General features: G+C 40.5%; 1 protein-coding gene across 3 annotated transcripts in view; it reads left to right on the top strand.

The window, feature by feature from the left end:
* Positions 1-25,167, top strand: part of LOC132834914 (core histone macro-H2A.2) — a 44,929-nt gene that overhangs the window by 17,275 nt on the left and 2,487 nt on the right. For 2 of the 3 annotated variants that reach the window (XM_060854038.1, XM_060854037.1), the window contains exons 5-9: positions 4,364-4,471; positions 9,149-9,248; positions 10,541-10,630; positions 21,551-21,725; positions 24,874-24,915. In XM_060854038.1, the coding sequence (XP_060710021.1) occupies positions 4,364-4,471; positions 9,149-9,248; positions 10,541-10,630; positions 21,551-21,725; positions 24,874-24,915 (515 nt within the window). The remainder of the gene's footprint in view (positions 1-4,363; positions 4,472-9,148; positions 9,249-10,540; positions 10,631-21,550; positions 21,726-24,873; positions 24,916-25,167) is intronic. The other variant, XM_060854039.1, reaches the window with a different exon arrangement.

The raw sequence follows: 25,167 nt of genomic DNA, 5'->3' as shown, positions 1-25,167 counted from the left end.
TCAGTCCCCAAAACAGTTCTCTTAATTCTAGCACACATTGTCAGATGTTGGTAAGGAAGATTTTGCTGGATTTGCTGTTATAGTTTCTGATGCCTAGATTGATGAGTTGTCAGGTGGCCTGTTCAGTTTCTTTCATTTGAGACATCTTAGTGATTTTTTTGATGAGCCCATTTCAGACGACATTGAGAGTCAAGCACATAGCTGTGAGTCTGGAGTCATATGTAGACCAGGAAAGCCAACAAGTTTTCTTTCCTAACTGAACAAAATAGGATTAAGAAATCTAATAGTAATTAAGGTCACCATCAAGACTTCAATTCCAGATTTTTAAAAAAATTATACTTCACCATATGTTTGGCATTTGAATCTGGATTCTCAGTATTATCTGGGTTGATATTAGTTTCTTACCAGTACCACTACACCATCACCTCTCCATTATTAGAAATGCCTATTGAAATGCACACTTGTACAGATTAAACAAAATTTTTAATTGCATTGAAAAAAACAGCACATCACTTTTTTGACAAGTACTCAGAATATCAGTAATTGTAAAGAAATTCAAATCTAACAATTTTGAGACTGAGATGCATAATGTATAGAACAGAATTAGGCTATTCAACCCATTGAATCTGCTCTGCTATTTGACCATGCCCCTCTCCTTTCCACCAAGGTGGATAACCTCTTGTTTGTCCACATTTATAATCTGGTATTTCTTTGCCCACTCTCTTAGCCTGCCCAAGTCCTTCTGCAGTTGAAAATGCGTTGCTGGTTAAAGCACAGCAGGTCAGGCAGCATCCAAGGAATAGGAAATTCGACGTTTCGGGCATAAGTCCTTCATCAGGAATGAGGAGAGGGTGCCAGGCAGGTTAAGATAAAAGGTAGGGAGGAGGGACTTGGGGGAGGGGCGATGGAGATGTGATAGGTGGAAGGAGGTCAAGGTGAGGATGATAGGCCAGAGTGGGGAGGGGGCGGAGAGGTTAGGAAGAGGATTGCAGGTTAGGAGGGTGGTGCTGAGTTGAGGGAACCGACTGAGACAAGGTGGGGGGAGGGGAAATGAGGAAACTGGAGAAATCCGAGTTCATCCCTTGTGGTTGGAGGGTTCCCAGGCGGAAGATGAGGCGTTCTTCCTCCAGCCGTCGTGTTGTTATGTTTTGCCGGTGGAGGAGTCCAAGGACCTGCATGTCCTTGGTGGAGTGGGAGGGAGAGTTAAAGTGTTGAGCCACGGGGTGGTTGGGTTGGTTGGTCCGGGCGTCCCTGAGGTGTTCTCTGACGCCCGGAGAACGCTTCAGAGAACACCTCAGGGACGCCCGGACCAACCAACCCAACCACCCCGTGGCTCAACACTTTAACTCTCCCTCCCACTCCACCAAGGACATGCAGGTCCTTGGACTCCTCCACCGGCAAAACATAACAACACGACGGTTGGAGGAAGAACGCCTCATCTTCCGCCTGGGAACCCTCCAACCACAAGGGATGAACTCGGATTTCTCCAGTTTCCTCATTTCCCCTCCCCCCACCTTGTCTCAGTCGGTTCCCTCAACTCAGCACCACCCTCCTAACCTGCAATCTTCTTCCTAACCTCTCCGCCCCCACCCCACTCCGGCCTATCACCCTCACCTTGACCTCCTTCCACCTATCACATCTCCATCGTCCCTCCCCCAAGTCCCTCCTCCCTACCTTTTATCTTAACCTGCCTGGCACCCTCTCCTCATTCCTGATGAAGGGCTTATGCCCGAAACGTCGAATTTCCTATTCCTTGGATGCTGCCTGACCTGCTGTGCTTTAACCAGCAACGCATTTTCAACTGTGATCTCCAGCATCTGCAGACCTCATTTTTTACCCCAAGTCCTTCTGCAGCCACAACACAACTTGACCCTCCACTTATCTTTGCTACGTTTTCAGATGATACAACAATGCTCGCAGTTCCTTCATCCAGATTTTTTGTAGAATAATGTGAATAGTTGTGGTCCCAACACTGACCCCTGCAGAATTGCACTAGTTGCCAGCTGCCATCCTCCCTCTCTGCTCTTCCGCCAGTCATCCAATCATCTATCCATACTCGTACCTTGGCCCTAACACCACGGGCTCCTTTCGTATTTAGCAGCGTCCTGTATGGTAACTTGTAAAGGGCCTTCTGGAAGTTCAAATAGACCACATTCATTGGCTCTTGTCTAACTTGCTTGTGACCTCCTTTAAAAGAATTGAAACAGATTTGTTAGGCATAGCTAGACTGTGCTGACTCAATCCTGTTTCACCATGCACTTCTAAGTACTGTGCAATCTTATTCTGAATAACGGACCTGAAGTGTTGGTAATAACCAAGGTCAGGTTAACTGGCTGTAATTTCCTATTTTCTGCCTTCCCTCCCTTGTTAAAGGTGTTACGTTAGCCATTTTCCAGACTTCTGGGGCACTCCCTGACTCCAGAGATTCCTGAACGATCACTATGATGCAATCTTCTCTGCTATCTCCTTCAGAACTCTGCGATGTAGTCCATCTGATCCTGGTGATTTAGCCAATGTTCAGACCTTTCAGCTTCCTCAAGACCTTCTCAGTGATGGCAACTTACTTTATCCGCCCTCCCCATTCCTTTTTTTAGTTGTCCTCTGCTAATGTTTAAAGGCTTCTCAATCCTCTCGCTTCCCACTGTACTCGCCACATGATGTGCATTTTCTTTTTCTATTGTACTGCCCCTGAATTCCTTTGTCAGCTGTGATTGTCTCATCCTCCCCTTGTGTTTCATCTTCCTTCGGCTTAAATTTCTCCTGCCATTTTTACTCCACTGTCTTCCCTTCCAAGCAACTCTAGCCAGCTCCTATCTGTCTTTGTAGTTACCTTAACTTACTTTTAATACTGTTACATAAGATTCAATCTTCTCCTCAAGCTGAAAGGTCAATTGTCCCAGGGATTCCTTCTCATTACAGTCTCATTGCACATCACCAAATCCAGAATTGTCTGTTTCCAAATGGGTTCTACCATAAGTTGCTCTTAAAAAAACACTTCATGGATATTCCATGAATACCTTTTCTTGGGATCTGCTACAAACATGATTTTCCCAATCCGCCTGCATTTTGAAGTCTCCCATAATTATTGTAATAGTACCTTTTCTGACATGCCTTTTCCATTGCTTGATTTACTTTCTTCCCCACATCCTGACTACTGCTAGGAGACATGTACATAATTCCCATCAAAGGTTTTAACTGTTGCAATTCCTCAACTGTGTCCACATAAATTCTATGGCTTTCAGTGCTATATCACTTCTTGCTATCATTTAGATTAAATTTTTTTTATTAAGAAGACAATCCTGGCCATGTTCTTGTCCTTTTGATAAGATGCATAGCCTTGGATATTTTGCTCCCAGCCATGATCCCCTTGGAGCTACGTCTCTGGGATGCCCACAATCGTGTACCTGTTAATTTCAATCTGTGCTACACACTCTTGGATAATATACTGTGCATGTTTAAGTACAACACCCTCAGTCTTGAGTTGACTACTTTTTTTGTTGTTGTCCCTTATCTGCTGTGCCTGAAGTTACATTCCTGATCCTATAGGTCTTGTAGTTCCTCTGTAAATATTTGTCCTATTTACCTCCAATCTGAGAGATACCTTTTATAAATAGTCAAATTAGCATCTATTATCGACCAGTGAACTTGTTTTCCCGTGATGTCACTTTAGTGTTGATTCCCTGGTTCTGGGCTTCAATTTATCCTGTTAAAAAACCTTATGAACTATGAGCCAGCAATACTTCGCCTGTGCACCAAATTCCTATGCTACCTCAAGTCCCTGAACTAGATACTCATTCAGTCTATGTCTCACTCCAAATGAATCTCCTTCTTGACTCTGCAAAGCTTACTGATTGTGCTGGTCAAGCTTAGTTTGCGATGTCCAATCTGTATAGCGCCTGAAACTTAACCCTGAATATATTAAGATGCTCAAGTAAATTCTAGAGAGATTGGGATTCACTTGAACTTGAAAGTAGAAGCGCCTGACCAATGCTGTCTTGAGCCCAGGATGTCTGTCGCTAGTAGCACTGTACTGCAAGTGAAGCAGCAGTCCTAAGGCCTAATCGCATTCCCTAGGCAGTGCTGCAAACTTTGGTAGTGAGCTTGAGGCATGTGAGCATGTCACATTTTTCAGCATTTCACCCCAGTGTCTGGTGAAGAACCACCAAGGAAAGCTCAAGAATCTTCCCCTGAAATGTGGGAGAATGTTTGTTCTAGCGCAGAATCGGGTGGAAGCATCTCCTGAGGGAGAGAATCTAGAAGGTGGAAGTAAAATAAGGAAACAAAAGTGTAGTTGGGGTGAGGTTTGTATTAATGAACCAACAAAAAAAAACTTAATTTTTCCAACACTTCTTTCTTAAATCAGGGTAAACGGGCAGAAAATAAGGAAGGGGCATCCAGTTCCACATCAGATGATGTACCTGGTGAAGGATTCACAATTCTTTCAACAAAAAGCCTTTTCCTGGGGCAAAAGGTAAGATTTACCACATTAATTTAAATTAACCCACTGGAGAGGCATCTGTTCAGTGTATAACATTTGTTTTTGTAATATCATCACTTTGCATGAGGATTGCTTATTAATGTGTTGACTTAACATACTATATATTAATCTGATTAAGTTAAACCAATTTGATAATGTTTTGATTTTAATGATTGCTATTAATGTGGTTTACTGTTAGTGCTGGGTTACAATTTAAATTTTGGATCCCAATATTTATTTGGTAATCGAAGACTTTAACCAGTTAGGCAATAGAGACTGTCTGGTGCAATAACTTGAGAAATTTTATTTAAATTATGCTTAGAGCTGAAAATGTGTTGCTGGAAAAGCGCAGGTCAGGCAGCATCCAAGGAGCAGGAGAATCGACGTTTCGGGCATGAGCCCTTCTTCATCATCTTCCTGAAGCTTCTTGGATGCTGCCTGACCTTATGCGCTTTTCCAGCAACATATTTTCAGCTCTGATCTCCAGCATCTGCAGTCCTCACTTTCTCCTTAAATTATGCTTAGCAAAGCAGGGCTGTGAGTTTACAAGTGTACTACAGCTTTTGCGTTCCACTTTGTCTTAGGGCTCTGGTTAACACTCACTCTTTTACCTCTCTTCAGATCGCTGGTTCTTCTGCTTCTGATTGGACAGCAGGATAACTTTAGTTTCAACTTTGTGTGTCTTGGTTTCACAAATCTGCTGCTTATTATCTCTTTCCAAGCCACAGCAAATAAGATGCTCCATTATGTCTTTTATTTGTCCTGGGTGAGGCCATGCTCATTGATGTAGGGCCAAGCTCTAATTGGCTTTAAGGGTATGGACATTCTCCAATGTCACCCCTCTTTACCTTTTTAGGAAATGGTAGTTATTTGTGGGCCCCATCTGTTATGGTTTCTTATTATTACTACTACTTTGACTTTTTAAAGTAAGGGTAGTTTGTGATACCACCTTTGCCCATTTAAGGTAATGAGATGCATGCAGTCAGGGTCCAATGATATTTGAGCTCATTTTCAATTTTTGCTTAATTAGGCAAGTTTCTATTAAATCAAAACTTTGCATTGACCATTTCATCTTTTAGCAGCCATTTGTTTGTGATTTTTGTCTGTGGTTGTCTGGAATGAGTTTCTTATTTTTTAAAAAGACCAGAGATTTAGTGGAAAAGTTTGTTATAGTTCATAAAGTTACTAATATTTTATAAAGATATTCAGAGGAATCTTGATTTTCCAAATATCAATTATCCGAATTTCAGGTACAACAATTTAAAAAATGAAATGCTGCCAACTGACCTCCCACTCACTCTCCTCCAACACTTTCCCTGGCGTTCTACATTGGGGCGAACCCTAACTCCTTCCCCCCCCCCCCCCCCCCCCCCCCCAAGATAATCTCTCCAACATTGTCCTGTACAGGGCAAAGGTGTAACCTGTCAAAATTTGCAGTAAAAAATTGTGTGTTTGCTATATGGAGATGTACCCCACAAAGGCAGCAGCAGTCTTATTGTTGGTGCCCAGTCAGGCTGCCCCGGTTTGGGAGGGGGGGGGGGGGGGGGGGGAGGTGTCAGATGGGCTTGTGGGGTTGCGAGCTCATGCATGATGTGGTACTGCCTAGTCATCTGAATAGAGGATGAGACTTCACAGAAAACTGGGCCCCAGAGGAAAATCAATTAACCAAACGAAAGTGCTCCCCCATCTCGTTTGGATAATTGAAGTTCCTCTGTATAGAGTGTAAGAAAGGAAAGTAGTGAGATTTCCTCATACGTTTTAGGTCGGAAAAGCAGTGGGCCAATCACCCTCTGAGCCTGTCCTGCCACTGAATAAAATAGGCTATAGGAACACTTCAATGCATTTTATCCACTCGACCTGCATAACCATTTATATTATTGTAGTCAGAAATCCATGAATCTCTAGCATTATGCAAAATTAAAAATTGAGCTTTCACAGTCCTATTACTTGGTAGAGAAGTGCACAAGTTCACACCCCTCTGACTAAAAACATCTCTCCTTTATTGTTAAGACGTGGAGACAGACAGCTGAACCAAATCAACATTTGTGTTCACAACACTGTAAAATTACAATCTTCAAATACCTTCAAACTTTACCTCATTGGTTCCTAACTAGATGATTTGAATAACCAATTACAGTTTTCAAATAATCAATTCTTGGAGCTGGCTTGAAGCTTAAACAAAAGTCTTAGCAATTTATTAATACAATAACTTTTAGTGGAGCAGAATTAAACAAAGCTTAATTGGTCTATTTAAAATCCAAAAGACTTTTAAGCCTCAGTCACAAAATACAGGCAGACAAACAAGCACAGTTAAGATAAAACAGCTAACCAGATTAGCTAACTGGTTTTCATGATGCATTTTCATGAGGCATAGATGATGGTTGCTCGGTTGATTCTGAAGATGTCGATCAGGATCATCCTTTACAATTTCCCTCCAATTAAAGGAATAACTTATAACTTTGTTTTTCTGTTCTCCGAGCTTCCAAGAGCTGTAAATAGAACTTTCAAATCTTCGTGCTGTATCATCATCAGCCAGATTCCTTTCACAGAAAATACAGTCCAAACTCCTATTCAAATTCTGGCCATTCTCTGACAGATTCATCACTCCTCCATGAGGTCTCAATTACCACTCAACATCTGCCTGAGCATAAAAACTTGCTGGAACCACTTTCCAGGTACTGACCTCATTAGTAGCTAACTTATCTGTTTAAACATGATGCCCTTCCCTCGTGATGGAGTCTACAGAATCTTTCTTGATCAGGAACTAGTCGGCCATTAACTTCCATACCTGACCTCATGAATAAATATAAGCTTATTTGGCCTTTATTCCTTTAAACACAAATTAACCATAGTCCAAAAGTCATCTTTAGCTTATGGATCCCAATTCACAACTTGAGGATTTGAACATCATCTCAAGCCAAAGTGATATTCTATTTATTTTTGAATTGTGTCCCCTGATTGTGGACTTCTCAACCAGGAGAAACATTTTAGTTGTATCTACCCTGTCTTCCTCATTTAAGTATTTTGTAAGTTTCAATGAGGACCTCATTCTTTGAAAACCCTAGAGAGATTAGGTCCAGTTTGCCCATTCTTTCTTCATGAGAGAGTGTCACCAAACTAAGAACAAATCTAGTCAACTTCATTGCACTCCCTCAATGACAAGATTTATCATTCCTGAGATGAGATCAAATCTGCAATAGTACTCCAGGTGTGTCTAAGCACGTTCCTACACAATTGAAGCAAGACTTCCCCCCCACCCCCCCTCTCTCCTTGTGGCACTGTGGTACCAGGAGGCCCAGGATCAAGTCCTGCCTGTTCCAAAGATATGTAATAACATGTTTGATTAGAAAAACACTTTCTGGGGATCCTGTAATGGCACAGTGATAGCATCCCTACCGCTGAACCTGGAGGCCCGGGTTCAAGTCCCATCTGCTCTGGAGGCAGGTAATAATACTGAATAGTGATTAGAATAAGGTTGAAGCAAAATTTTTCTCTTTCTGTCCTCAAATCCTCTGACAATAAAGGCTAACATTCCTAATAGCTTTCTACACTTGCATGTTATCCTTCAGTGACTTATTGACAAGGGCACCTACGTCTGTTTGTAGATCTGTTTTCCAATTTCTTACCATGTAAGAAATACTCTGCGCATCTGTTTCTCCTACCAAAGTGAATGAGCTAACATTGAAAATAATGGTCTAGCCCATTCACTAAGACTGTCCAAATCCTCAAAGCATTTTACATCTTCCTCTATATAATCCCACTTTGCATCACTTGCACATTTGGTTAAATCATTGATATATTATGAATAGCTGGGGCCTAGATATTGATCCATACAGCACCCCACTAGTCACTGTCTGCCCATGTGAGAATGGCCCTGTTTCTAATCTTTTGCATGTTGGCCAATCATGTGCCATTACCCCCATTTCCATGTCCTTTAAGTTTTCTGAAAATTGGTTCTCCTTTGTTATTAGTATGTGCATTATCTTGAGTACTGAAAGTTTAAAGCTAAATGCACTTTAGGATTAAATTAATTGAGTTGAGGGTTGAGCCTCTTTAGAATTCTCACCCTCCGAAAGCACTGGATGCAGAATCTTTAAATATTTTTACGGCAGAGACAAATAGATTCTTGATTTCGAAGAAGATGAAAGATCAAAGGTATGCAGGAATGTAGAGTTGAGCTTAAAATCAGATCAGCCATATCTTTTTGAATGATGGAGCAGGCTAGAAAGGTAAAATAGCCTGCTCTTGTTCATTGATTGTATGTTTGTAATCAAATCTAATTGTTCCTCATCGAACAAATTAAAACAAAGCCAATGCAATGCACAGTTGTTTCTTTCCCCATTAACTTCCCTTCTGCCTTTGCTGTTGGCCAATAAAGATTAGATGCGGTGGAGGATGTTAACTCATCTTATTCAGCCTCGAAAGGTTGCATTTCGTTCCCTTCATTCTGTTTAAAATCCCATGGTGCATTCCTTTGTTATGTCAGCTTAAAGGAAGTCACATGATATTCACTAAGATCCACATTTGTTACAGTTTCTACTATAATCTTCGATTAGTCATTAAGTTTAAATGAATACTTTGAGAGATTTAAATTGAACAAAATTAATCATGAAATGTTAATTACTCTACTAATCATACAAGTGGTTTATTCAATCTCTTCTTTGTTTTCAGCTGTCCTTGACTCAGAGTGAAATTAGCAACATTGGTTCAATTAAAGTTGAATGCATCATTAACCCAACAAATGCTGAAATAGATCTGAAAGAGGACGTAGGTATGTTTTTCCCATTGGGGTCTTAAAACAGTTAATTAGTTGAGAAATATCAGCCACTTTATAAAGTGTTAAATATTTGAGTTAACTTCCTTTAGCAGACCTAAAATAGATTGGAAGTATCGAAAAACAAAATTTAAGTTAAATGTATTAAAAGATTCACTGACGTTTTTTTAAACTGTCTCTTCCTCTAATTTCTGCCTTCTACTTAAAAACTGTCTAATTAAAACAGTTTTCCATGTGTACTCCTTTTGACAAATTTAGTTCTAATTTAAAATAATTAATATCCCCAGTTCACAAAAGTATTTTGAAAAATAGGATCATGTAGCAATGGGCTGCTGTAGTCTGCTCACCTTGCTTATATTTGAGCAGCAGTTCAAAGGGCCATTATGGATATTATAAATAGAGTTCTTACAATTTACCAATCAAACTACCAAGATGAGACCTGAAAAGTAAACTTCATAACTATTCTTAACTTTATTTCTGCTGATCTTTTGAGGTGCAGATTTCACTAATATTTTGATCTATTGATTGACTCCAGATTAACAGGAGTGTAGACACTGCCCTTATAAGTTGGTTATTTGCCAATGATAATATAAACATAAACCTTACTACTCAGAGTGACTAACCTTGAGCCCTGTCTTTTGTGTGCCACCTGATTTACTGTTGAGAGTATCATGCTGCCCCCTTCAGCCCAAAACCTGAATCTCCAAGCAGAATTGCAACCTGAATGTTCAGTCAACTAATTTCCTGGTGCATTTTTGAGCTGGATGTTACTCCATACTTTGTTTTTAACAAGATATTACTTCAAATTTGTGAATTGAAGCCCTTATTCTTATGTCGGTACAGAGCACAGTTACTGTACAAGCTTCCTTAATTTTAATAAACAAATGTATTACTTGAACTATATGATTGACCTTCATTAATCATTTCATTCCCAAATGGACATCTAAAAGTCCGACATGTTTTCTTCTTTCTTTCCTCAGTGCAGTTTTTGCCCCCAAAATATGTTAAGCTTTAAAGTGCAAAAGTATTGATTATTAGAGGGACATTGGAAGAGATTTTCTGTCATACATATTAGAAGATAATAAATTGTCCTGTGTAGCATTGCACAAAAATATTCTTTCATATCGTTCACTCATTAATGGTAACTTAGTTCCCTGTGAGAGTCTTTAGTAGAGGTAATCCTAAGAATTTAGGTTGTAATTCATATGGTGGAAGTGGAACTTGTGTTACAGTTAATCCCTTTTGAAGTTGATTTCACTTTACTACTTACAGAATAATTGTAATTTCAGGTAATGCTTTGGAGAAAATGGGTGGAAAAGAGTTTTTGGATGCTGTGAAAGAGCTACGGAAATCTAATGGACCTTTGGAAGTAACTGGGGGCAAGTAGTAATTTCTGTGCTATACATTTTAAGTTTGCTGTAGTTTTATGTAGTTAACTATATTGAAGTCAATTAAATTGTTTAGATTGAAAGATCTGTATTTATTTTGTGGTCTCTGAACAATAATCGCCATAACATTCTATTCAATAGATGAGACAACTTGAAATTTTAACTTAATGAATATTAAGCGATATTGGTGTTTTTTTTGAGTAACATTATTTTACCTGTAATTCTTGAATGAGAATTTTACATGTTTGGTATTTTAAACCAAGGCGGTACGGGGAGCCAAGCAATAATTAATATTTTTTTTAAAAAAAAAAGTTGTTTAGACATAGTGAACACAGTTTTGTTAAGGATAAGTCATGCCTCACCAACCTTTTGAGTTCTTTGAGAAGGTGACTAAACGGGTGGATGAGAGTAAAGCGGTTGATGTGGCGTATGTGGATTTCAGTAAGGCATTTGATAAGGTTTCCCATGGTAGGCTATTGCACAAATACAGAGGTTTATTTAGTGGTTTGTATCCGAAATTGGCTAGCTGAAAGAAGACACAGGATGGTGGTTGATGAGAAATGTTCATCCTGGAGTTCGGTTACTAGTGGTATACCACAAGGATCTGTTTTGGGTCCACTGCTGTTGGTCATTTTTGTAAATGACCTGGATGAGGGCAGGAAGAATGGCACTAAGGTCACTACAGTTGTGGATAGTGCAGAAAGATATTGTAGGTTACAGAGGGATATAGCTAAGCTGCAGAGCTGGGCTGAAAGGTGGCAAATGGTGTTTAATGTGGAAAAGAGAGAGGTGATTCACTTGTGAATCAGAGGATTCACTTGTGAATACAGAGGATTCACAGGAATACAGAGTACTGGGCTAAGAGTAAGATTCCTGATAGTGTAGATGAGCAGAGAGATCTCATTGTCCATGTACATTGATCCCTGAAAGTTGCCACCCAGGTTGATAGGGTTGTTGAGAACGTGCATGGTGTGTTAGCTTTTATTAGTCGAGAGATCGAGTTTCGGAACCATATCATGCTGCAGCTATACAAAACTTTGGTGTGGCCGCACTTGGAGTATTGCGTGCAGTTGTAGAACATAGAACATAGAAAAATACAGAGCAGTGCAGGCCTTTTGGCCTTCAATGTTGCGCCGACCCTAGCCCACTATCCTCCATATGCCTATCCAATGCCCGTTTAAATGCCCATAAAGAGGGATAGTCCACCACTGCTACTGGCAGGGCATTCCATGAACTCACGACTCGCTGAGTAAAGAATCTACCCCTAACATCTGTCCTATACCTACCTCCCCTTCTGGTCACTGCATTATAGGAAGGATGTGGAAACTTTGGAAAGAGTTCAGAGTAATTTACTAGCATGTTGCCTGGTATGGAGGAAAGGTCTTTTTGAATGAATTGAGACTGTTATCAATAGAGAAAAAAGTTGGGAGCTGACTTTCTTGAGAAATAAGATAATCAGAGGGTCAAATAGGGTGGACAGTGAAAACTATTTTCCTCAGATGGTGCTGGCTAGCACAAGGGGACATAGCTTTAAATTGAAGGGTAATAGATATAGGACAGATATCAGAGGTAATTTCTTTATCTAGTGTCAGGGGCATGGAACACCCTCCCTGCAACAGTAGTAGACTCACCAACTTTAAGGATGTTTAAATGGTCAATCCATAAACATATTTAGGCTTCAGATTTGTTCCACAGGTTGGCACAAGGGCCAAAGGACCTGTACTGCACTGTTTTGTTCTATAAAAATAACAATAAATTCTGTTCTGCAGATCTAGCAATTTTAGTAGTAGAAACCTATACGTTATGACTTAGCTGCCCAACTACCTATTGTGCTATGGATACTTGTAAAGAATTGGAAACCCTACAGAGCAGATAGGGGCTATCCAGCCCATCAAGTCTGTATCAACCCTCTAAACAGCATCCCACCCACCATATCCCTATAACTTCACATTTACCATGGCTAATCCACCTAGCCTGGACTGTGGGAGGAAACCAGAGCACCAGCCAGAAAATCTCACAGACACAGGGGGAGCATGCAAATCCCACACAGACATGCACCAAACACTCAAATCAAACCTGGGTATTGGCACTGAGAAGTAGCACTTCTAACCACCTGTGGTACCATGTTAATTAACTAATGTTAATTAACTAATGTTAATTAGCATTACCTTATAGATATAGGTTTGTTCACTGAACTGGAAGCTTCATTTTTCAGACATTTTGTCACCATACTGTATAACATCTTCAGTGAGATGAAGAACTGGCGGTGTGGTCTGCTTTCTATTTATATGTTTGGGTTGCCTTGGGTTGGAGATATCATGTCCTGTTCTTTTTCTCAGATCTGGTAAATTTAAAAAGAACAGGACATGACATCAACTCAAGGCAACTCAAACATATAAATAGTGCTTCATCCGGAGGCTCACAAGATATTACCTAGTATGGTGATGAAATGTCTGAAAAATGAGTTTTCCAGCTCAGTGATCAAACCTACATCCAGAACATCAACCTGAGCTACAAATCTTCTCAAAATTTGTTAGCATTACCTTATACAAGAGAGAGAGATCTAGTTAGAGATTAGTGGAGTCTTAATTCATTGAATAGTGGGAACTGATATAAGCTAATAGTGTCACTTGAGATTTGAGACTCCTAGATCCCCAGATTGCAACTTATTCATCTGGCTCACTACTGTTCCCAATCTGAAAAGTCTTTGCATGTTCTGAAATGACTTTGAATGGAATTGTGGGAATTTTGCCTTCAAATATCTAAATTACAATTTGATATGGTCTTTTAATTCCATAATCTTCCTTTTTTTTGGTATCTTGATTTTGTACATGGATGTACAAAGGAAGCTGCCTGCTCTGCTTTAAATAGTAAACCACAAAAAAACTAGGACCAACATTTGTGACTAGGATATGATGGTTAATTTGCTTGCGAAGTAGTTCTGTTTTCTGTCACATGTGAGTAAATCACATTGTGGTTTGTCATAATCTAGTAAATGATCTGTGCAAATGTTGACCCAGTGGGTTGATATTGGAAGTGACTGTTTTTGGACTCCACCTTCAGGATGTTTAAATTAGTACACTGGAGCTCTTCGATTTCAGACTGGATTTTGGTTCTGAATTTGTCAGGAGGACAAAATGGTAGCTGCAGCACAAGTTTGAGTTTCCAGCATTATGGGAAAGTGGTATATTGGGAAGCTGACTGCAGATTGCAACAAAGGTGCCATTGTGCTGTATACTGACACAAACTTCAGTATTTCAAAAGGGTGAACAAGTTTTAGAAGTCCTCCTAAACCACAGTAGAAAAGGGTTATACACAGCTTAAGAGGCCATTAGAAACCGTGCAAAAGTCTTGGAATGTTTGCAAATAACCATAGCTTTTTAGTAACGTTTGTAGGGAAGTTAGAGGAAAATGTACTGTTGGTCAAGGGAAGGTAGAAGAGGGAAGGCTGACCTTGGTGGCAGCTCAGGTTGAGCAAAAGTCTGCAACGTCAGGGCCATCTGGCCTGTAAGAATTCTAACCCATGGATGGAAGATCGGCATTGATAATGGGTCCAACTGTCTCTCTACTAGCCATCAAGACAGCACAACAGAAGTGGGGAAGGTTCCTTCAACAGCAGGAGGGTGAACTTTGAAAGAGCTGAGAGTATGTTGGGGTCATGCTCTATCACAGCAGGCTTCCCTACCTGAAAATGTCTGAGCACCAGTATAGGAAGCGACTGTGACTTTCCAAAGAGGTGATAAAGAATCTCTGTACTTTCAGTACTTATGATCTGTCATCTTGACAGGCCCTGTCTATTGCACAAAAATTACATCAGGAATTAATTTTGTCATGGCAGAGTCATTTCAGGGCTTTAATACTGATCTCTTAGATAGTTGCTCTCTACCGCATTTATGCCTAAATTTATGTCCTTTTTGTAAGGGTCATTGTCTTCCCTACAAGTGCAGCCTCTTAAGCACAGATGATGGTGGGTTTCTCCACAAAGTTTAGTTCACTCCGATTCACTGTGTAAATGATTCCACCCTTGTTTCAATGACAGACCTTATTGGTTTTTAAATGAGAAGCTTACCTTTCCTTGTCTGACTGGTTTGCAACCACAAAGATAACTACTTACATATCTGCATGCTTTCCATGCAGCAAACACAACATCTTTTATACAAGAGAACTAAAGTTCAACACCAGGCAATAACATTGGATTTAAGATGATGAGGACTTAGATTGAGAGTGCACTACAAAGTAACAATGGCAGCATATCCAGGGGGGTTGAAGGGGGATCCATGCAGCATGACATTGTTGCAGGGGGTTTACTGATCCAACAATGTTTAGCTGAAGGTTGCGGAGTCCCTGAAAACAAAGGTATGCCTGGCACTACATGAAATATATGGCATCACAAGGAAATCATTCTTGTCATGGTCATTCCAAGATTTTGTCATCACATGGTAGTTTATTAACTGTCTGCAGTCTGCACAGGGACAGATAAAAACCTAGTGATCTGTGCATAGTGTAAATAATACTTGATAATTTGTAAAGGGCATTCAAAACACTGAAACAGTTACTGTAATTATGTTGTTAGCTGAGCCATTATTTGTAAACTACCCAGTGAGCCACGTGGTTTCTCATCTATGATCAAGGTGCCTTGTGAATGTGAACATTTAAGGTATACTCCCCTAATTGGTTAGGAGGTGGTGGAGACAAGCTGTTCATATCACTACTAAGCGGCTGTGAGGACTATTACAATTGAATTTGTTGGGCATGTCATGTTATGCAGTCGTGCATTTGTGTTGAGAAAGCTGACATCAACTATTGATTCATTTGTCAGATGGGATGAGTATGGTGCACCTGCAGGCTGCACAGAACACTTTTTTTTTTCTAAACATCAGCTTTTGGTCAGGTTTCCTACTGGTGTGGAAGAGCCTGCTGCTGGGGTGCAGCTGGCGTACGCTCCAGCATGAGAACATGTGAGTTGGAGTCCACCAGTTCGCGTCTTGATGCTTTTATATGAAATCGCAGAGTAGCAAAATGCTTCGGATGCTGGATATCTGGAAGTGCAGGAGAAACTCCAAAGCTGAGGAAGTCATATTGGAATCGATGTCAAATTTTGCTTCACTTTCCACGACGAAAAAAGGAGCACAAGTAGACTATTAATCCTTCAGGTTTGCTCCAGCTTTCAGTATGATCATGGTTGATCATCCAACTTAGTTCCCTGTTCCTGCAATCTCTCCAAATTCTTAGATCCCTTTAGCCCAAAGAAAAATATCCAACTCCTTAAAAACATTCAATGTTTTGGCCTCAGCTGCTTTCTGTGGCAGAGAATTTGACATGCTTACTACTCTCTGGGTGAAGAAATTTCTCCTCATCTCAGTCCTAATTGGCCTACCCCATATCCTTCGACTGTGACTACTGGTCTGGGTCGCCATTCGTATGTTCTTCTTGCATTTACCTTTTTTAATACTTGTAAAATTTTATAGGTTTCTATGAGATCCTCCGAATTCTTCGAAGTTCCAGTGAATATAGTCCGGTCTCTCTTTTATGGTGAATAATCTAGATTCTCTTTATAGGTCAGTCCTACCATCCCAAGAATCAGTCTGGTATAGCTATATTGCACTCCCCACATAGAGCATCCTTCCTCAGACAAGGAGACCAAAACTGCACACATTACTCCAGGTGTGGTCACACCAAGGCCTTGTGCAATTGCAGCAAGACATCCCTGTTCCTGTACTTGAATCCTGTAGCAGTGAAGGTCTGCTGAACCTACTTGTTCACTTTCAGTGACTGGTGTACAGTAATACACAGATCTTGTTGCATCTCCCCTTTCCCACTCTATCATCATTCATTTATAATGTGCCTTCCTGCTTTTGCTACCAAAGTGGATTATATCACACTTATCCACATTATGCTTCATCTGCTCACACTCAACTTGTATGACTCATACTGAGGCATCTCTGCATCCTCACAGTTCATCCTCTCATCCAGCTTTGTCATCTGCAAACTTGGTGGGTTTGAAATCTATTTATTCTTACTCACTTTGATTCCAGCCTATCTATTCCAGCCAACCACTTCTCCATCGATGTCCCTGCTCTTCCCCAAGCACATATGCTAATCCCTTTTGTATGATCTTATCAAAAGTCTTCAGAAAGTCCAAGTAAACCACATCCCCGGCTCCTGCTTGTTACATCCTGTCAATTCTTCAGTAAATTTGGTAGGATGATTTCTTTTTCATGAATCCTTGCTGACTCTGCCTAATCCTGTCATTGTTTTACAAGTGCTCTGCTACCTTTTATAGTGGACTCGCATTTTTCCTACAACTGGTATCTATAATGCCCTGCTTTTTCTCTTTTTTGTAAAACAGCATGGTTAGATCAGCAACCCTTCAATCAATAAGAACTGTTCCACAGTCTTTAGAATCTTGAAAGATGTCCAACTAGTGCATCCACTACCTTTCAACCCACTTCCTTAAGTACTTTGTGCTATAAATCATCAAGCCCTAGAGATTTGTTAGTCTTTAATCCCACTAATTTCCCAGCATCATGTCCCTACTGATGCTGATTTCCTTCAGTTCCTCACTGTCACTAGACCCTGTGTTCTCTGACATTTATAGGACATTGTGTCCTCATTTATTAAAACAGAACCAAAATATATTCAATTGGTCTGCCATCTCTTGGTTCCTTATTATAACCTTCCCTGTTTTTGACCTGAGTTTGTCCTCACTCACCTTTTTTCACATACAAACTGATTGCAAAATGTTCTTTCTGTTGCTGCAAGCTTATTCTTGTTCTCGATTTTTCCCTATCTTAATCCCTTGTCATCATTTGTTTGTATCTGAACTGCTCCCTCAGGACTGTGGGTTTTTGGCCAATTTGTATGCTCTTTCCTTGGATCTAATACTGTATTAACTTCCATTGTTAGCCATGTTCTGGCCTCCTTTTTCTGTTCTATTTTTGTGCCAGGCAGAAATGAACAATCGTTGGAGTTTCTCCATGTATTCTTTAAATGTTTGCCATTTCTCGTTCATTGTCATCCCTTTATGATAAATTGGAGATTTTATTAGACCAGTCGTGCCTCATGCCATTGTAATTACCTTTTCAGACTCAGGACCTGAGACTCAGAATCCAATACATCATTCTCATTCAATGACACACTCTTTCATGAGGCTTCTGCAAAAGGGGCCTCTTAGAGCTAGATTGCCAATTATTTATTTCTCATTATAGAATACAGTTTTGGATAGCCAGTTCTCTAGTTGGTTCCTCAACCTTTCTACCCGAAAACCATTTCATTTAATGCCTTCCCCAATATTATCATTATAGTTTTGGGGGTCGATAGAGAACATTCACTATTGTTTTCTGTCCTTGGTGTTTCTAAGCTCTACCCATTCAGATTCCATTTGATCAAAACTAAATTAAAGAAGGTTTATAGAATCCTTACACTTCAGCCCAACCAGTCCACACCGATCCTCCGAAGAGTAACCCGCCCGAATCCTATTGCTCTACATGTACCCCTAACTAAAGCACCTAACCTACATATCCCTGAACTATATGGGCAATTTAGCATGACCAATTCACTTAACTTGCACATCTTTGGATTGTGGAAGGAAACCCACACAGACATGAGGAGAATGTGCAAATTCCACACAGACAGTCACAATTAGAATATCAGTTTCTGTATTGTACATACTTGGTGACTGAGCTTCCACAGGATTCTGGACCTGTCTGAAGCCTCTTCCAAAGATTTACCCCTTCTAAATGAAGAAGTTCCTCCTCCTCTCAGCCCTAAATGATTTGCTTTTTATTCTGAAGGTTCTATCCCCTAGTTCTAGACCTTGCAGCCAGGGGATACTCCTTTTCTGAATCAACCCTATTTATCCCCTTTGAGTTTTGTAATTTTCTCGTCATTGCTTGCCTGCCTTCTAAACTTCAAAATAGAGGTCCAATCTTCTCTCTCTCTCTCTCCATTTAAGACAGTCCTTCCATCAGTCAGTTGAACCTCTGCTGTACTCCTACAGCAAGTATATTCTTTCTTAGACAAAGGAACCAAATTTGCGCGCACAGTATTCTGTGTGCTCAGCAGTGTTTTATACAATTAAAGCAAGTCAGTTTTTGCTGCTCTTTTGCAAAACTTAGAAGTATTACAGTTGACCATAGGTTGTGAACAGCTAGGGCTTAAGCTTTGATCCTTGTAGCACTGCAATGGTCACAGCCTGCCACATCTGACGCTGACAAAGTTGTATAAAAGGGCATGTATTTTTATGTACTTTTGATGACCAAAATGAGAGACAGTCTATTTTAAAATCTAATTATTGTGGAAGGGACTGTTGCATTTTTTTAAAAAGCAAGCTACCAGTACTTATGTAATGTTTGCATTGTTGTTTGTTCAACCAGTGGGGATGTTTGGGTGAGACAGATTGACATTAGGGTGGGTATACAAAAGTGAAAGTACTTTTTTTTTCATTGTTTTCTTCTATCTCCCATTCATTGACAAAAGATGTCTGTTTACAAATCAAAACCAATAGAAAAATGTTCAGTCCTTGCCAAGCCCTCCTGAGATCTGATACACAGTCCCTGACATACAATCCGCTTAAGTCAACAGCATTGACAGTAGCTTTGTCACTTTCACCGGATTATAGGCAGCCCCTTAGCCAGAGACCACCTGAACAATAAATCAGCCATTGGATTACAACCTGCTGGATATCCATACTTCTGCTGTAAGGACTTGCAAGCGAGATATGAAGACAGTGGACATTGGTATCAACAACTGGGAGTGTTCTGACAGACATGATCTCTGGTGGCTGACTCCTCCAGAGGGGTGTCAAAAGAAATGAGGAAGTGAAATAAACTTATTTGGTAGAGAAGCTGGGCCAGTGGAAATGAACAACATAGAACAATACAGCACAGAACAGGCCCTTCGGCCCACGATGTTGTGCCGAACATCTATCCTAGATTAAGCACCCATCCGTGTACCTATCCAATTGCCGCTTAAAGGTCGCCAATGATTCTGACTCTACCACTCCCACAGGCAGCACATTCCATGCCCCCACCACTCTCTGGGTAAAGAACCCACCCCTGACATCTCCCCTATACCTTCCACCCTTCACCTTAAATTAATGTCCCCTTGTAACACACTGTTGTACCCGGGGGAAAAGTTTCTGACTGTCTATCTATTCCTCTGATCATCTTATAAACCTCTATCAAGTCACCCCTCATCCTTCGCCGTTCCAACGAGAAAAGGCCGAGAACTCTCAACCTATCCTCGTATGACCTATTCTCCATTCCAGGCAACATCCTGGTAAATCTTCTCTGCACCCTCTCCAAAGCTTCCACATCTTTCCTAAAGTGAGGCGACCAGAACTGCACACAGTACTCCAAATGTGGCCTAACCAAAGTCCTGTACAGCTGCAACATCACTTCACGACTCTTGAATTCAATCCCTCTGCTAATGAACGCTAATATACCATAGGCCTTCTTACAAGCTCTATCCACCTGAGTGGCAACTTTCAAAGATCTATGTACATAGACCCCAAGATCCCTCTGTTCCTCCACCTGACTAAGAACCCTACCGTTAACCCTGTATTCTGCATTCTTATTTGTTCTTCCAAAATGGACAACCTCACACTTGGCAGGGTTGAACTCCATCTGCCACTCCTCAGCCCAGCTCTGCATCATATCTAAGTCCCTTTGCAGCCGACAACAGCCCTCCTCACTGTCCACAACTCCTCCAATCTTCGTATCATCTGCAAATTTACTGACCCACCCTTCGGCTCCCTCATCCAAGTCATTAATAAAAATTACAAACAGCAGAGGACCCAGAACTGATCCCTGCGGAACTCCACTTGTAACTGGGCTCCAGGCTGAATATTTACCATCTACCACCAGTCTCTGACTTCGACCGGTTAGCCAGTTTTCTATCCAATTGGCCAAATTTCCCTCTATCCCATGCCTCCGCATAAGCCTACCATGGGGAACCTTATCAAATGCCTTACTAAAATCCATGTACACTACATCCACTGCTCTACCTTCATCCACATGCTTGGTCACCTCCTCAAAGAATTCAATAAGACTTGTAAGGCAAGACCTACCCTTCACAAATCCGTGCTGGCTGTCCCTAATCAAGCAGTGTCTTTCCAGATACTCATAAATCCTATCCCTCAGTACCCTTTCCATTACTTTGCCTACCACAGAAGTAAGACTAACTGGCCTGTAATTCTCGGGGTTATCCCTATTCCCTTTTTTGAACAGGGGCACAACATTCGCTACTCTCCAGTCCCCTGATACCACCCCCGTTGACCGTGAAGACGAAAAGATCATTGCCAACGGTACTGCAATTTCCTCTCTTGCTTCCCACATAATCCTAGGATATATCCCGTCAGGCCCGGGGGACTTGTCTATCCTCAAATTGTTCAAAATGTCCAACACATCTTCCTTCCTAACAAGTATCTCTTCTAGCTTACCAGTCCGTTTCACACTCTCCTCTTCAACAATACGGTGAACATGATGGCCAATTAATCCAGCACCTTCCAAGCCCTCTGTCTTCAGCTGCTGCAAATGTAGTAGAGGCTAATATGCTCATTGACCACCAAGATGCAAGTTATCGTCTCATGGGACGGAACACTGCCAGGTCAGCATTGGCAGGTCCCACTTAAATCATAATTGTGGCAATTGCCTACATTGCAAAAGTAGAAATTTTATAACACTAAATAGTATTGGGTATAAAGCAACAGGCATAGAAAAATATAGCATGTTATTTACTACCTTCATTGACCTTGAAATGTGCATATTAAAAACAAAATATGAATCTAGTGACTGGCCTTCCAATTTGCACACATGAATCGTTCGTATACTAATTTTAAAAAAAATCTTTCAGTAGAGGTACAATAATTATTTTTAAGGAATTAATTGTCAAGTTATTCCTCTCTTGTAGCTGTTTTGGGTCTGGCCCCTGGACTGCCAGCAAAGTTCGTAATTCACTGCAACATCCCACAGTGGGGAGTGGATAAATGTGAAGAGCAACTGGAAAAAACTGTGAAGAATTGCCTGACCTTGGCAGATGAGAAGAAACTTAAATCCATTGCTTTCCCGTCCATCGCCAGTAGCAGGTAAAATTTATTTTTGTTAGAATTTGTAAGATTACTTTAAAAATAATGGTTTAAGAATTCCACTTAATATACTGGGTGATTCTGCCTTTAGTTAAAAATAACACACAAATGTGTTGTAGTTGTGCAAATCTTTAACTGGTATGTCTTCATTTCATTTTGGTGAAACTGCAAGCTAAATGTCTCTGTTCGAAATTGACATCTTAAATAAAAATGTATTGGGGGGTGAAACTTAAGTATTTTTTTAAATGGTCTGATGATTTATTTTAAAGATACGGAAGTAAACGTTCTTTACCCAATGACAAGATGTTTATTGTGACACTAACTTAAGATGATTTCAATTAATGTGTTGCTCTACAGTGCATAATAGCTCCTACATTTTGGAATTCCCCAAGAAGGTCCTGCCATACCAAATTTTATGATATCTTTTTCTATATTCATGCTGCATGAAAAAAATCATATTTTGCATGGCTCTAAATAGTATTTAGAATTGCTAGTAAACATGCTTTCGAAAAAGCCCTTTACACGCGGGAGACATCTACCTTAGTTTCTAGGGCATACGGAAGAGTCAACAAAATGCCTTCAAGATCGAATCCTTGGACTTTGTGACCAATACAGTGTGCGATTATTTGACTTCATTGTTTCCAATTTTTGATCAGCTGGAAATGAATGGGGCATTGGAGGGGAAGAGGAGATCAACACTTTCAGCTGAGCACTCTTGAAGCAAATGATTCCACATGAGACCAAGCTAATTAATACAAGACTGTGGTGTCTATCGTGCTACACGGGGTTTTATTTATTCATGGCATAGCATCATAATCTCACAGAGGAGACCCTCTGGTTCTGTGTTTGCCAAGTGTTGGGCTCTTGGAGTGAGAAATAACCTTGAAATGAAGCTCAAGGGACAAACAAAAATTAGACTAGCAATAATTCTGTCTTGAACTATATTTTGAATTTCATATTATTCTCAGTTTGTGCCATTGATGGTTGAGGTTAAAGGCTACAAATACATATCTGCCAAAGTATTGTCAATGGGATTAGTATAGTGGTTCCCTTTTTGTGTTTTGGAAAGTTAACTAACTCAAAGCTTGAATAACAATAATAAAATACTCAGTTTTCTGAATGTATTCCAGCTCGTGTGGTCAACAAACCAGTTGAGTTTGCTATAGATATGAACTTTGCATTTGTGACTGAGTATAAAGAGGTACAATGATGGGGGAATGATATATTCCTTTTGTAACTGCAGAAGATCCTGGCAATTGGATGAAAGCAGACACTCTTCTTATTGGTTGCTATAGGCCGGAGTTGTACTTCCTGGATTGTCAGAAGGGTGATGGCCATGTGTTTCATAAAGGTGTTTCACCGCCTAAATTTTAAGATACAAATAGTTAAACTCTCTGCTTTTCCCTGAGGATCCTGTGGCTAACATTGCGGAAATACATCATCTTCCTTAAATGTAGTTTTGTCCCATGTCTTGATAAAGGCACTGTAAACTCATCCTATAGTCTGTCTCTTAGAATTGTGGAATCCCTGCAGTGTGGAAACAGGCCATTCAGCCCAATGGGTCCACACCCACCCTCCAAAGAGCATCCCACTCAGACCACCCCATCTCTGTAACCTACATTTTCCTATAGCTAACCCACTCAGCTTGCACATCCCTGAACGCTTTGGGCAATTAAGCCTGGCCAATCCACTGAACTTGCACATCTTTGGACTGTGAAAGAAAACCGGAGCATCTGGCAGAAACCCACCCAGACATGGGGAAAACTTGATACAGACAGTTGCCTGATGCTGGGATCGAACCCAGGTTCCTGGCACTGAGGCACCAATGCTAACCAATGAGCCACTCTGCTGCTCAATCTCAAGCCGTGGGAGGAATTAGGGTAGAATTTGGATTTACAGGACACACGTAAAATGACCCTAAAATGTGGTCATTAATTTTGTCCCACTTAATCTGCAGCTAGGTCTAGTTGCCTAAAGTCATGCATGTCATTTCTGATATTTGCCTCAACAAATGTTTTATGTAGAGCCTTTTAATACAACAAATAGTCTCTGTTTAATAGGAGAATAATATAAAAACGGGCACAGACCTAAAGGTGAAGACAGTGGAACAAGCATCAATGAGGTGTTAAGCAATGGTGGAGGAACATTAATTTAGTAAAGGAATTGCAGAACTTGGATTCTGGATGTCTGAAGGAAGTGGGGATTATTAAGAGGCCAGAGTTTTCAGTGATTCGCAGGTTGAAAGAAGTTAAAAGTCGTGGAAAGGTGTGAGAACACACACAAATTTAAACAAAGTTGCCACGTGACCATAGATTGATTCCTGAAACTATATAAATGACTAGTTGGTTTTTCAGGCAATTAACAAATACTGCCATAAATAAAGTAGGTAAAGTCACTAGTCCTACTGGACCATAAGGCAGCTTCTGTGGTGGCAGCACTCTGGTGGTGGTGGTTTAACCCAAGGGTCACTATGGTGAGAGAAAAGGTTGAGAAGGAGTGTCCTTCATGATACCCTCAGCCAGTGCAGGAATTGAACAAATGCCATTGGCATTATTCTGCACCACAAACCAGCGTTCAGTCAGCTGAGCTAACTGACCCCACTCCCATAAATAAATATTAGAACTTGTAATGGTAAACGGGACAGAAATTTCTAAAGTAGAGAAGAAAGACTGTTAAGCAGTGTCTCCATTTTGAGCTTAAAGTGAAGGACATTTCATTCTTTACTCTGATATTAAATTTCACCACTTCTCAAAGGTAAACAATACAGATCCTTTGCAACAAACTTTCTGCACTCTGCTAGTGATCATTAACACATTCCAGTTTTGCTAATTATTTTGCCTAACAAACACAAAATTGTAACAACTTGGTTTTGGCACTAAGCTTAACCACAAATCTGATATAGCCCATTGCCCCTCCAGTTGCTGACTAAGTTGAATTGAAGGTTTGGAAGAGCACCACTTAACTGTGCCTGAAATGGGGTGGCAGAAGGCTCATGTGGAGCTTGGATCAGTTGGGCCAAAAGGCCTGTTTCTGTTCTGTAATTTTATGCAGATTTCACGGTGGGATCTCTCAATGTAGATCACCCCCCTCCTAAAATTAATAATAAACTCTTTTGTCTTTTGGGGTTGATTTCCATGTCAATGGACAGGACCAGCTCTCGAGCTTCAGGTCGGTCTGCAAACCAATCAAGGTAGGATGTTCAACTGCTTCTACTATGGTGGTCATGCACATATTTAATATTATCCTTGAACCTGAAGATTGTTCATTACTATTAGAATAGGGTAGGTTGCCAAACTTGGTGCTTTGAGAGACCACCACTATTCGTACCCAGTAATTCCTTAATCTTGTTTAAAACTATATCACTGGTTAACTAGAAACTCTGATCCACCAAATAACTGCTCAAAGCCTTCATTTTATTAAAAAGACATTAATGGTTGATCAG

Source organism: Hemiscyllium ocellatum, chromosome 43, assembly GCF_020745735.1.
Source record: "Hemiscyllium ocellatum isolate sHemOce1 chromosome 43, sHemOce1.pat.X.cur, whole genome shotgun sequence".
Taxonomy (NCBI): domain Eukaryota; kingdom Metazoa; phylum Chordata; class Chondrichthyes; order Orectolobiformes; family Hemiscylliidae; genus Hemiscyllium; species Hemiscyllium ocellatum.
The sequence above is the reverse complement of the archived record's forward strand: the minus strand, read 5'-3'. Positions and strand labels throughout refer to the sequence as shown.